At 43.7% G+C, this 12,598-nt stretch overlaps 1 protein-coding gene across 7 annotated transcripts in view; it reads right to left on the reverse strand.

The window, feature by feature from the left end:
* The window catches only part of S1P (membrane-bound transcription factor site-1 protease), a 123,225-nt gene that overhangs the window by 63,806 nt on the left and 46,821 nt on the right, over nt 1-12,598 (reverse strand). For all 7 annotated transcript variants that reach the window (XM_084589020.1, XM_084589019.1, XM_084589018.1 and 4 more), the window contains exon 20: nt 1,321-1,602. In XM_084589020.1, the coding sequence (XP_084445146.1) occupies nt 1,321-1,602 (282 nt within the window). The remainder of the gene's footprint in view (nt 1-1,320; nt 1,603-12,598) is intronic.

A 12,598-nucleotide genomic window follows, 5' to 3' on the forward strand; every position in this document is an offset into this window, starting at 1 on the left:
GCACCACAATTGTGGCGCTCAAATGCACTAGTCACGGGGTATTATTTGTATTTCGTGGACTTTCTTTTGAGCCTGGAAAAAAAGATACATGTCAGACTTTCTTTATCGCAATTAATGAAAGGGGGACTTAAAGTTGCTCTACAACTTTCCAATTCACATTTTTGGTCTAAGATGAATATTTAATAAATTAGAAAAATTAACATAATTAGCTAATTAATTGCAAAACAAAAAATTGCCTGTAGTGCACAAGGAGGCTGGCAGTTGTATGCAACTGGTTTCACTGACCTACCTAAAATATATTACTTTGTAACCCTTGGTTCAAGTTAGCTGAGACACCCGGTATATAGCGGAGCAAAGGTCATCCACTTCAGAAAAAATCACACTGTTGAAGCATTTGTTGGTCTACGCATGAAATTTTGCCAGAAATCGTGGGTACCGAGTCCTCTGATTTGTATACGGGGGCATTCTCTGTGCCTTCTTTCCGGCAGTGCTACAAAAATATGTGACTGTATGCAACGCAAATCAGACTTGAGGAAAGGGTTACGGCGAGAGATGTGACATGCCTATCACTCAAGTCATGTTTGTACATTCAACTTTGTGGGATGCGAGTAGATGCCACGCAAGTTTGCATTATTCTTTGTGCCTTTTATATTTAAAATCAGCAACATCTCACAGTAAGGACTTGAGACTATGACGCTTAGTTCCCTACGGCTTGCTTCCGTTTGAACATTAACTAAGGCAATGTGTGAAATACAACGTAAAACCAAGACAATGGACAAGTGAAGAAACACACACCACAAGCGCTCACTTGTCCATTGTCTTGGTGTTGTGCTCTTTTTTACATAATGGAACAATACCAACTAGCCCACATTTCCACTCTTGTTGACCAATGCTTATTTTCTTTATTCTTTACTTAAATTGCTTCAATTAATTCTGCAAATATCTTTGAAAAAAATGCTAACAAACCCTCTCTTTTTTCTTTTACTGCTACATTTCCAGTCACAAACTTTTAGGTTTGATTTGAAAATATTCGTTTCACTTCGAACTGAAAATTCACTATTTGGACATGCCTACTAAATTTGCAAATGGCAAATAATTTTTCTAGTAAGCTCCCCACTTGAATGTGACTGCTACATTAACACAAACTGCAAAAAAAAAAAAAAAAAGGCAGCAAAATAATATAAAGAAAACATAAGCCTGTTAACAATGAGAAAAACCTTACATTTTATACATTCAGCTTTAGTTCATATTCACAACACAAGATATGGATATACAGGGTTCAGGTTGCTAGCTGCCATAAAATGGTGAAGGTAGGCTCACTTTTGTGGTCTCCAATGGTGAATTCACCCTCGTATACATCATCCCCTAGGGCAATGTTCCAAGGAGTGAGCAAATCGTTGATGGCTGGCACATTTGAGCCTCCCGTATCGGGCATCCACCACTGACGTGTGTTCTCATCAAAGAACTTTATCTTGCGCATGACAGACACGTTGTACCAGTCAGCAAACACCACCAGGGACAACCCAGTCGCCACATCACGGCGCAACTTGGCTAGCTCTTCAGGAAAGTATTCCTCTTCAAGGTCAACAAGCAACAGAGTTCCTGGAATAGATTAAAACACCCTGCCTCAACTTTTGTTCCACTAATCACAATGGAAAATGCTTCCCCCCTCTGACTCACAAGTTCAGAGTAATGATTTCATATCTTTCTCTGTTGCAACCTCCATCAAAGGTGCACCATATTTTCCAGTGTATAAGATGTATTTCTTGCAAATTGTGCTAGTGTGTTCTATACAAAGATGTGTCTCATATGTGTTTTTTTTTTTTTTTGTGCAACATTCCTAGGTGAACTTTATCGTGAAACGGTGACGGTAGCAACTTCCGGGATTACAAAACCTATGGTCTGCTTACAGGCCCTCAGACGTAGTAATATGACATGCGAAAAGATGGCGACATCTGCGCTCCTTGCCCGTCCACAAAGTCAAGGAAAGCCAGGACAAGCAGACTCACATTTCCAGTTGCCATTTGCAACATTGTTCAGTGGCTACTGCATGTGTGTTTTGCACTTCCTGCATGTACTGCGGCACGTGCATCTAACACCCGAGCACGAAGATGATCAGAGCAGCGACTGATGTCCAAAGAGGCTGTCTCGGCAGCACTGACACTAGAAAACTAGCAAATTTTTTGATGGCGCATCCAGAGATGAAGCCTTTGCAAAGTTTGAGTAAAAATAAAGTGTTGCCTCCTTGTTTTCTGCCATTTCATATACATAATGAGTTTACTAACGGGCATGGATCATTTCGCGATGGTTACACAAGCATGTACACTTCAGGCCCATTGCCCTGAGTAAACTGAGATGCGTCTTATAAAAGAGTGTGTCTCACACAAACTTTTTCATTGAAAGCCTCTAAATATGAAGGGTGCATCTCTTATAGATGTGCATCTTCTACTATGAAAAATATCATCATCATGATCATCAGCCTGACTATACCCAATGCAGGGCGAAGGCCTCTCCCATATTTCTCCAATGGAAAATATGGTATGCGTCAACACGACATGTGTGCCTCAAGAAGACTATCATGAAAACATGCATGTGTAAAGTTAATCTTACTCTTGGTAACAGCTGCTTTTTGAACCTGATACAATAAACATGTTAATTTGGCCTTCAATAGACCAAGAAAAATGTTAGAATTAACGAATGGGCATAAAAAAACTTCCAAAAGCCATTTGCATCCCAGTAATTTTATTTAGTACACACTGGTATGACAGTAGCCTGTATCTGAGATGAAACGTTAGTGAGAACGATAGATTTAACCAATTTTGTCAAGCGCTTTGCTTTACGCACACTGTAAGGCACGTTTAAAACAATGCTCCAAAATCGTAAAGGCCTCTTTTCTCAGTGCGACGGAGTAGCAGTGGTGCCTCTTCACAGAACAGCCCCGCCATGTTCTGAGGATGCTTCACCACGCAGCCCACATGGTCAAGCATCACGGTGAAGTGTGCAGTGCAGTGAAACTGTGCAAGCAGTTCCAGCATATCGGAAACAGCGCGTGGATGTACGCATTCATGATTGTGCACGAGGGATGTATGCGTAGGCTAGAGGTGTGCGTCGAGACGGTGCGCCACCTCGCTAACGTTTTCTTCTGGCGCGATTCAAATATGTCACCTATTCCTATTTCATTTCGGTGCTAGTTCCCAACTAGACAGCAGCTGTCTGCCCTCTGGCGTGCGCTGATCTGATGTCTCGCTCGCGGCGGTTATTTGATGCCCTCCACCAACCTTTGGGCACTTGGGCTTTAGGCATAAGTGTGCTACCGGTGAGTCGGCACCGTTCGGGCAGTTTGGGTGCCATTTTTGTTTATGATGTTTTGAGAGTTCACTTGTAATGTCTGCATTCGTGCATTGGCGAAGTGAGCGAACGTGTTTTGATCTGCGTAGTCCTTTAGAGTGCAGTGCATGAACAAAGAAGCTTGTATTTTAGTATGTTAATACAGTAAAACCCACTTATAACAATACCAGTTTTAACAATATATCGGATATAACAATAAGAAGCCCTTGCACCATCAGGCTTGCTGCGTGTTCTATGATAAAATAAACCACTTATTACAATGTTGTCATATTATATTATCAGTTATAACAATTAAATATGGTCACTGAAAGTCAACAAAGACACGGAAGCATGGCGACCACACGGGCGCATGCGTGGAAACACCGACAAAGCCGATGCAGCGACAGAAAAAAAAAGGGAAATCGGGACACAGCGCATCGAGCCAATGCGTTGGTTGGGTGTGCCGGGGAAGTGTGCATGCCGCGGAGATGCAGGCAAAGATGGAGCACATCCTCATGTCCTCACGCAAAGGAGGAGGGAAGGCGTAAGGCACTGCTAGGAGCGGCCGTTCTGAGGGAGAGCTTTGAGCACTCCCCCTTGAGACCACCCGTGGCCTAGGCAACTCGCATCCTCTCTGCCTCTGCATGGTGGAGCAGTTTATTCTGAGGGTGTGCTGATCATGGTGCTCTGCACTATCCTCTCCTACTTGCTTTGCCCAGAACCCCGCTTCGCGGTTGCACATGTTTTGTGGCAGGCATGCAACAGCGTTTGTGCATGTGTCTTTTCTAGCGTGGCTCTCCTAGTGTGCTATCATCATTGCCACGATCTTGCTGGCATTGGATTTTCCGTGAACAACAATGGAGGATCCTCTCTCAGGAAGCACAACACAACCGCGCAGAAGAGGAAGCGAACGATGGAAATACCGCTAGAAGTTAAACGGAACATTGTATGTGAACATAAGGACAGCGTAAAAGTGCGCAACTTGGCGTGCAAGTATGTCCTGGCACAACTGACAGTATCGACAATCATCCACAACGCGCTCAAAATTGAGATCGAAAGCGATGCCAGTGCTGCCCATGCAATGGATGATGGCCGGAAAAGTGTTCAACGCGGGGCCTACAAAGACATAGAACAGGCGCACTACCAGTGGTTCTTGAACACAACTGCCAATTAGTGGTCCGATTTAGCGGAGAAGGCGAAGCACTTCGCATATCTCCTGCTGACACAGCGATGACTGAACTTTAGTCCACAGTGAACGGTAGTGACGGTGACGCGTCGTGACTTCAGGAATGCCGACGATACAGCCGCAACAGATGAAAAGCTGACAGATGAGGCTATCCTCGCAGCAGTCACTGGCGCGGAAGACCGTGACAGTAGCGACGACGACGATGAACCGGAACCTGTGCTTTGAGAATGATCGACTCGCTGCAGAACTGCGGGACTTTATTTTTGCTAAGAACCTTCCACTGCACTATGTTCAGCAGTTGAATGCCCTGCAGAAAGATGTCGGCCAGATTGCAGTGAAACATAGAACGCTTACGGATTACAGGTTTCTTCCCGCTACGAAATAAAAAGTTTAAGCTACCTCGTCCTCGTAAAATGTGAAGTTTATAATGTTTCCTTTGTTTTTCAGCTTAACCCAGTTATAAAAATTATCAGATATAATAATGACATTTCCATGGTACTTCAATATTGTTATAAGTGCGTTTGACTGTATAGCCACTGTGCTTCAAGTGTTTCCTCGTATTTTCTAACAAATACAGTTCAATATAGATATTTTTTTCAGGTCCAGTTGGTTTAAGACTTTTTGCGGCCTTCGTAAATTTTATTTCCCCTTGTTTGAAGCCTAGAATCATCACTATACATTCTAGCGGAGCGATGGAGCAACACAAAAATTAAAGGGAAACTCCGAAGGTTTTTCGACATTGAAATATTCTGGTGAAAATTTTACTGTAGGTTTTCCTCTCTGCCCTAACATATTCTACCAAATTTGGGCACCATGTGATAATTTATTCGCGCGGAACAGGATTCTAAAATGTGCAGTTTTCGCGGCTCCACTTGTTATACCTGCGTTACTGTCCCCTCCCCGCGATAATTATGAAATTTGGAGGTCTGTATTAGGTTATATCAGGCATTTTATGTACTGCATCATGATTTCCATGCCTTATTTTGCACCATCCAAAGCAAGTGTGAATGTTTTTTCAATACTGTGTGCGACGCCACCGTTTCGTCAGCTAGAACGTCGTTTCTGGCCATGAAAGCAGTTTCGGTTTCGACTTGCTGTTTTCCTTCTTAAATATAGTTCTACTTAGAATTTCGACTTTTTTTTTTTTTTTTTTTTTTTGTGTTGGAGTCGGGGCACATCGAGGAATGTAATGCAATCAAAAACTTAAAATGATGAAAAAAAGCCACCAGAGTTGCCCTTTAACTCAAACAAAAAGAAGATGGAACAATGCCAACGACATGTTAAAATTTGGGCTCAAAACAAACTGCCTCTTGGGTCTGGAGATAAATTTTAGCTATCCTGGGCCCAAGCACCCCGTGCGAGCATTTTTACATTGACCCCGAGGAAGTAATTTGCACCTATCGATTTTCTAAACAAAACTCTATCTGACCTGAACCCACTCAAGTTATGCAGGTGAAATATTATTACGGTTCGGGCGTGCAGGTTAAAAAATTCAAGAAAATTATTGTCACAAATAACTGCACTTGAGCAAATCCTGCATTTTTTATTCCATATTTCATCCATTTAACCTAGTGATCACCAGTTACCGAAACGAGAAAATTTATGTTCTACAGTATCATAATTAGAATATCGAGCGAAAAAAAAATGTTCACCAGCTGAAAAAAAAAAAAAAAAATAGTCATTTTTCTTCCTAAAAACAAAACGCTGAAAATTATAATGTGAGTGATACTAAGAAGTAGTTTCACTTATTGCCCAGCCCAGAATGTTTGGTTTGCTTCACACTGACTGATCGAAAGTTCGAGGGATGACTTGGCAGAAGTTGAAAGTTTTGAGAAATTTTTGTGCTTCTCTTCCCTTTTAGCCCCTATATGTTCTAGTCTTCTCAGCCATCTGTATAAGAAGCCCAGAATTTTAACCAAGTGACACTCAAAAGCAAGGTTGAAGTGAAACAGCATTTTTTTTTTTTTTAGTTTCTGGTTTTGGTTTCCACGCCACCGCCGAAAAATGTTGGCGTAACACAGCCGGCCAAATATTCAGTGCGTGCTGCCGCTACCATCGCCACCGAATAAAAACGACCACCACACTGCTGCCAGTCAAAACCGGCATGGCGCTCACCTCTGGTGTAGGCATCAGAACAGCGTGATGCCATTCCAAAATAAAAATATTACAGTGACGCATCAAGCAGCGCCCGAAATGACACGACTGGCTGATGCGCGCACCCGACTGATGAAGTTAGGGAAAGTGAAACTGAAGCTACGTGACTGATTTTTATTACGGAAATTGGGAACTTCGTGTCGTCGTGCCTGCTATAGTGCTTGCGTCGTGCCTGCTAAGCCTAAAGCTACATACCTGACGTTTTGATTCAGCATTGTTGATTTCTTGCCACAACCGAGATTTCATGACTAGAGCCACTAACGACTGTCATTGCAAAATGCTTTTTTTTTTTTTTTCCGCAGTAGGAAAGGAAAATGAATGGCGTATTACATGCCAAAGCAACACTGCAGGTGAGGCACATCACAATGATAAGTGGATTAATTGCAGTTGCCGACAGCACTAGACATCAGTTTTGCATTTTGCCTTCATCAAAATGTGGAAATGGGAGAGGGTGACTTAGTGAGCTTGTGCTCAGCAGCTACAGCCATTAAAACCATCATGAGTGATGCCCAACTGATCTATGACTCCCACAGCTACTATTACTAGGCTTAAACATCAACTTCTACAAAAGTAAACAAAGTCAAACCAAGATGCCAAGGCTACAACATTAGCATCAAGCAGTGAAGACATCTAAAATAACTAAAAAAAAGACATTAGCACGTGTGACTTTTTATGAACTATTTGCAATTTATGCAACCAGGCACAGTTAGACGAAAGCAAAGGCATTTTGCTTTGTCCTAAGCAAAAACCATCACTTTCATGAGTTCATAGTATTTTTTTTTTAATTCTCCTTTCACATGCTTCACAAGCTGAAACAGCTGTAACAGTGCTGTACAACCTCAATGATATGATAAGTTGATATAAATTTTGGTATAACAAGAATCTGTGAAATTCTCTGGCCAGAGCACATTATATACAATGTGCAGAAATCCAAATGTTCCAAACACACTTCAGCACCACTATGGATGATACTGTATATGTACTATAAGCCCTGGCTGTAGCATCATGCCCTAAGTACTGCACGCATTGTGATTGCAATTCGCGTGCTAGGCACCGTGAGCGTAACATTCACCGATGTTGAGTGAGCGGTGGCACGGAGCCCACACGCAAAACCGTGTACATCACAATCACTACAGTAAAAGCTCGTGAACCTCGACAGTTCAAATTTTCGAATAATTCAAACTATACTACCTGGTCTGGCCAAGCTCCACAGAAGTCTGTGTATAAGAAATTTTTTTAAGGGAAGACACTGGTCTTAAAACAAATTTTTGTATTATTTGAGATAACACAGTGAAATTCGGTGTGCACATGTATTTCTTCCTGCTGTTTTCAAAAATATAATTTGTTTCACTATATCTCAATTAGTTCTCATACTATGGTAACATAACTGATGCCTAATTAGGTAATTTTTTATGGGTGATTAAGACACTTTCCCTCAATATTATTTGGCTCTGATTACAATATAGCTGTAGCCAAAGGCCTGCCATGTGGAACCATGCTACAGTGAAAGCTCGTTAATTCGAACCTCGATAATTCGAATTTTCGGATAATTCGAACTACTCTACTCGGTCCGCCCAAGCTCCCTAGAGATCTGTGTATAAAAAGAGCCCGTTAATTCGAACGCGAGTCGGTTCAGCTACGGATAATTCGAACTACGCGCCGCCGCATCTGGGTGGCTTGGCGCACATCACGCGGAAAAAAAAAAAAAAAAGAAACACTTCCGCAATCGGAAGGCATAATTAGAGGCTGCGCACTTCCAAAACGGGGACAGAAGATGGAACCAGGTAAAACCATGGAAGAGTGGGTAAAACTTAAATGGCGTCATGACCGGCGCGGCGGCGTTGGAAGGAGGGGATGGCGGCCGCGGCAAGGTCACTGCATGGACGCGCAGCGGCGGCTGCCTGCTCTCTCTTCTGCGCAACATCCATAGCTCGCAACTAAATACTCGTTAACTCCAACCCTGCTAATTTGGAAAAGTACTGTCTGCGCGGTCACAGCCAACGCCCATAAAAGGCTATGATCTAGGACGGACACTATGGGTTAAACTTTTTTTTTCCATAGCTATCCATCCTTCCACCTATCAGTCGTCAACGGAAGCTTGCGAGTCAGCCGCTTCAGCCGCTTTTAGCACCGTTCATTCCGATTATTGGAGTGGCAGCAGATGGCGCCGCCCGCCCCAGTGGCTCATAGCATGATAAAACGAACTTACTGAAAATGAGGCTTGCACAACCGGACAAGCGCTGGCACTTTGCCAAGTTCGCTTCTCTCCCCCCTGCAGAAGCTAAAGTCAAAAGATAAACACGCCGTTATCGCTGCGCAGCATCTTGGCGCACTGCCAAGAAATGTGTTGTGGACCGTGACGGCGCCGAAACGGAGGACGCGCTAACGACTGATGCCTTATTTTTATTATTATTATTTTTTTTTCAGATTCGTAGGCACAAATCGGGGTTAGGTGGGTTCATTATGCGAGCGAGCTCGTTACGCAACTAAATACGGTACATTTACCGTAATACAAATGGTTTTGGTCAGTTTTTTCAAGGCCATTCGATAATTGGAACATCCGATAATTCGAACTTTTTCCCCGGTCCCGTGAGGTTCGAATTAACGAGCTTTTACTGTATTTATACTGTCACTGAGGTGCGTTACCATATAAACATGTCCAATTATGCCAATGCTCCATAATTTTTAAATATAATTAGCTGGCATTACTCTCCCCCAAATTTGATATGTTCAACCTAGGAACATAAAAATAGCATAACTCCAGAGTTAAATTTTTCCTGAATGCAACGGTGCAAGACTTATTAAAATTGTACCACAAGAACATAATGAAAAGTTCTGTAAGGCTAGTCATGTTGGCAAAAAATATGAAGTTGAGAAAATCGCATTTGAAGTTTTGACTCTAAGTGCAAAAAAGTTTCGGGAGGAATCTTCAACTGCAGATTTTATTTAAGTGTTTCTTATCTGTCCCCCTGCAAAACAAAACAAAAAGCGTCTTATTCCATTTAAGGAAACATTTCCTAAAAATTTTGAGGATGTGTACATGACGAAACTGTAAAAAAAAAATAAAATTATGGGTTGACTTTTTTTTTTTTTTTTAGCTGACGAGAGCGCGGGGCTAGGATGTCCAGTTCCAAGGACAGTATTTTGAGCCCTGAAAACGGTTCCTTGAGGGAACTAGCGGTCCGATGCCAAGGAGGCCAGTGGCAAACAGTTGGGTGGCCCTGAAAAGCTCCATTGAGACGTTCATGCGGTTGACTGCTCGAATCTTCGCGATCTCGCCGCAGGTTCCACGCTTCGTGTGCACAATAAAGTTGTTAACGCTTTCATGTTCACAATTGCGAACTCTGTACTGGCATTGCATTCCGTGCTGAGTCCGCGGTGAAACTCGCGTTGGATCGCCGACTTTCCCGACAGAACGGACTTTGCGCCGACTGCTCCTCTGCCGTAGAGTAGCACGCGGCGGCGGCATTAACACAAGGTGTATTGTGATCCGGGATGCAATTCGCACTGTAATTTGAACCTGCGGTGTCGTCGTAACGCAAGTCCCGATGGCACGCTTGCGGCCGGTGCTTTCTGGCTTTTGTTCCACGCCTGTTTCTTACGGCTTCCAAAGGTGCGTGCACAGTTAAAATCTACCGCTTTCAGGCATCTCGATCGCGAGGAAAAAAAAAAAGGAACTCGGTACAAAACGGTGCGTCAAGAAACGCGAGTGGAACCGCAGACGCACGGAAGAGGCAGCCATGGCGGCGAACGCAAAACAGAAAGAAAAAAAAATGACGCGCTGGTTACACCAGCCAATGGGAGACATAAAACGGCGCGCTTCCGCATCTCCCAGTGACAGCCAATCAGAGACCATAAACGGCCTTTGGAAAACTGGCGCTCGCAGCCATTCCGCTTGAGCGACGCCATTTTGAGATAGCGCAAATTAGCTTCAAACCAAGCCCAAGATGGCAGCGGTTGGCCAGCTGAAACGCCCGCGGCACGTGCGAAAATTTAGAACAAATTTTCTCTTCTTTGGAGGCATTTCGCAGCTGCCGTGATGTTTTGAAAACCAATTTTATCGCATTTCCTGACCGAATTCAGCGTTAATAATTTAAGTGCAGGTGCTCGAAAGGTTAAACCTTCGGAAAATGGGTTTTTCTCAAAATCGATTTTTTTTACCATTTTCGACCATCTGCGTCGCCCCTTAATTCAAACACGAGTCGGTTCCGCTATGAATAATTCAAACTACGTGTCACCATGTCTGGGCGGCCCCGCAGCCAGCACATGGCTAAGAAACGCCTCTACGATAGGGTGGCTTAGCTAGATGCTGCGCACATCCAAAACGAAAGCAGATGAAACCAGGTCAAGCCATGGAAGAGTTGATAAAGCCTAAATGGTGCCATGACCGGCACGGCGGGCAAGGGTCGGTGGCCACGCCGGCGGCCACCTGCTCCTTCTCCATGCAACCTCCTAAACTTGCAACTAATTACTCGTTAATTCGACCTCCATTAATTTGGAAATATGGATAAGTATTTTAGTCCCAGCCAACGCCCATGAAGGGCTATGACATCCGACTGGTGCTACGGGTATCCAAATAAAAAGCCAAACCATTACGCTGGAAAACCTTTTTACATTTTTTGCAACAGTCGTTCATCCTTCCACCCATCAGTCAACAACGAATGCACGCGGGCCACACTAAACGTGGCATGATAAAGCGAACGCACTGAAAATGACGCTCGCACAACCAGACAAGCGCTGATAATCTCCCAAGTTGCAGCCCCCGCCATCTTTCCATTAGAGACTATGTCAAAAGCTAAACACACCATGAAGTTATCGCTGTGCAGCATCTTGGTGCACTACTAAAAAATGCGTTGTGGAATGAGACAGCGCAAAACGAAGGGTTACGCTAACACTTTTTTTTTTTTTCAAATTCTCAATGACAAAAGTGGGGGAGCGAGTTCATTATGCGACGAGGACGTTATACCAGTAAATACTGTAAATCTAGCATAATGCACATGGTTCTTGTCACTTTTTTTGAGACCATTCGATAATTCGAACATCTGATAATTCAAACTTTTTTGCCCGTCCCACGAAGCTCGAATTATTGAGCTTTTACGTAGTTGTGCAGTACACACTGTCAGTGAGCGAAGTGGTACATGATTTTTACACTGCCAAACATTGTATAGTAGAATCTCGGTGATATGAAATTCAAAGGGAGACGAAAATTTTCGTATCACCCGAAATTTCGTATCACCAAAAAACGAGCAAAATCCGTTTTCAAGCCTTCCAACAGGTACGAAATATTTATTTTCGTTGAAAGAAATCGCGTATATCCTTCTGCACCTTCTTTTCCACGAGATCTGAGAACAGAGAGTTTTGAAAGCTGAAAAATTGGGCCGCTCTCTTCTCCCGCACAGACTCGGAGGTCACGGCGCGCCGCAGAACTTCGATGGCGTGCATCGTTTCTGCTGCCGTCGGCGGTGGGTCATCAACGCTTTGGTCGTCGTCATCTTCGTCACTGCATAGAATGCCAAGCTGTGATGACGCTTCCTCCGCAATATCTTTAACCGTGCGGAGACCACAGGTGGCGAGGTCATCGTCCGCGGTGACAAAATCGTCGTCGCAACAGTCGACGTCAAGTTGATTTCAGACAGCGATGGGAATCGGGTCTGGCACTTGCGAGGCAGTAGCCACAGTGGATTTGAAAACCCCACCCTTCGTGAAACAATTGGCGATGGTCGTAGGAACGACGCGATCCCAGGCAATTGCAAGAAAATGCACAGCGTCCAGAAGAGTGATCTGGAGATTCGCGTCCTTCCTTTCAATCTTCGAGAGGAGGCGGCGGACCAACAAAGCTTTGAAATGGTGCTTAACATTCCTTATAATCCCAGCATCCAGTGGTTGCAAATGACTTGTTGCGTTCGGGGGCAGGAACACCACCTTAACACT

Source organism: Amblyomma maculatum, chromosome 1 (assembly GCF_055883805.1).
Source record: "Amblyomma maculatum isolate TAMU_Amacu chromosome 1, ASM5588380v1, whole genome shotgun sequence".
NCBI lineage: Eukaryota > Metazoa > Arthropoda > Arachnida > Ixodida > Ixodidae > Amblyomma > Amblyomma maculatum.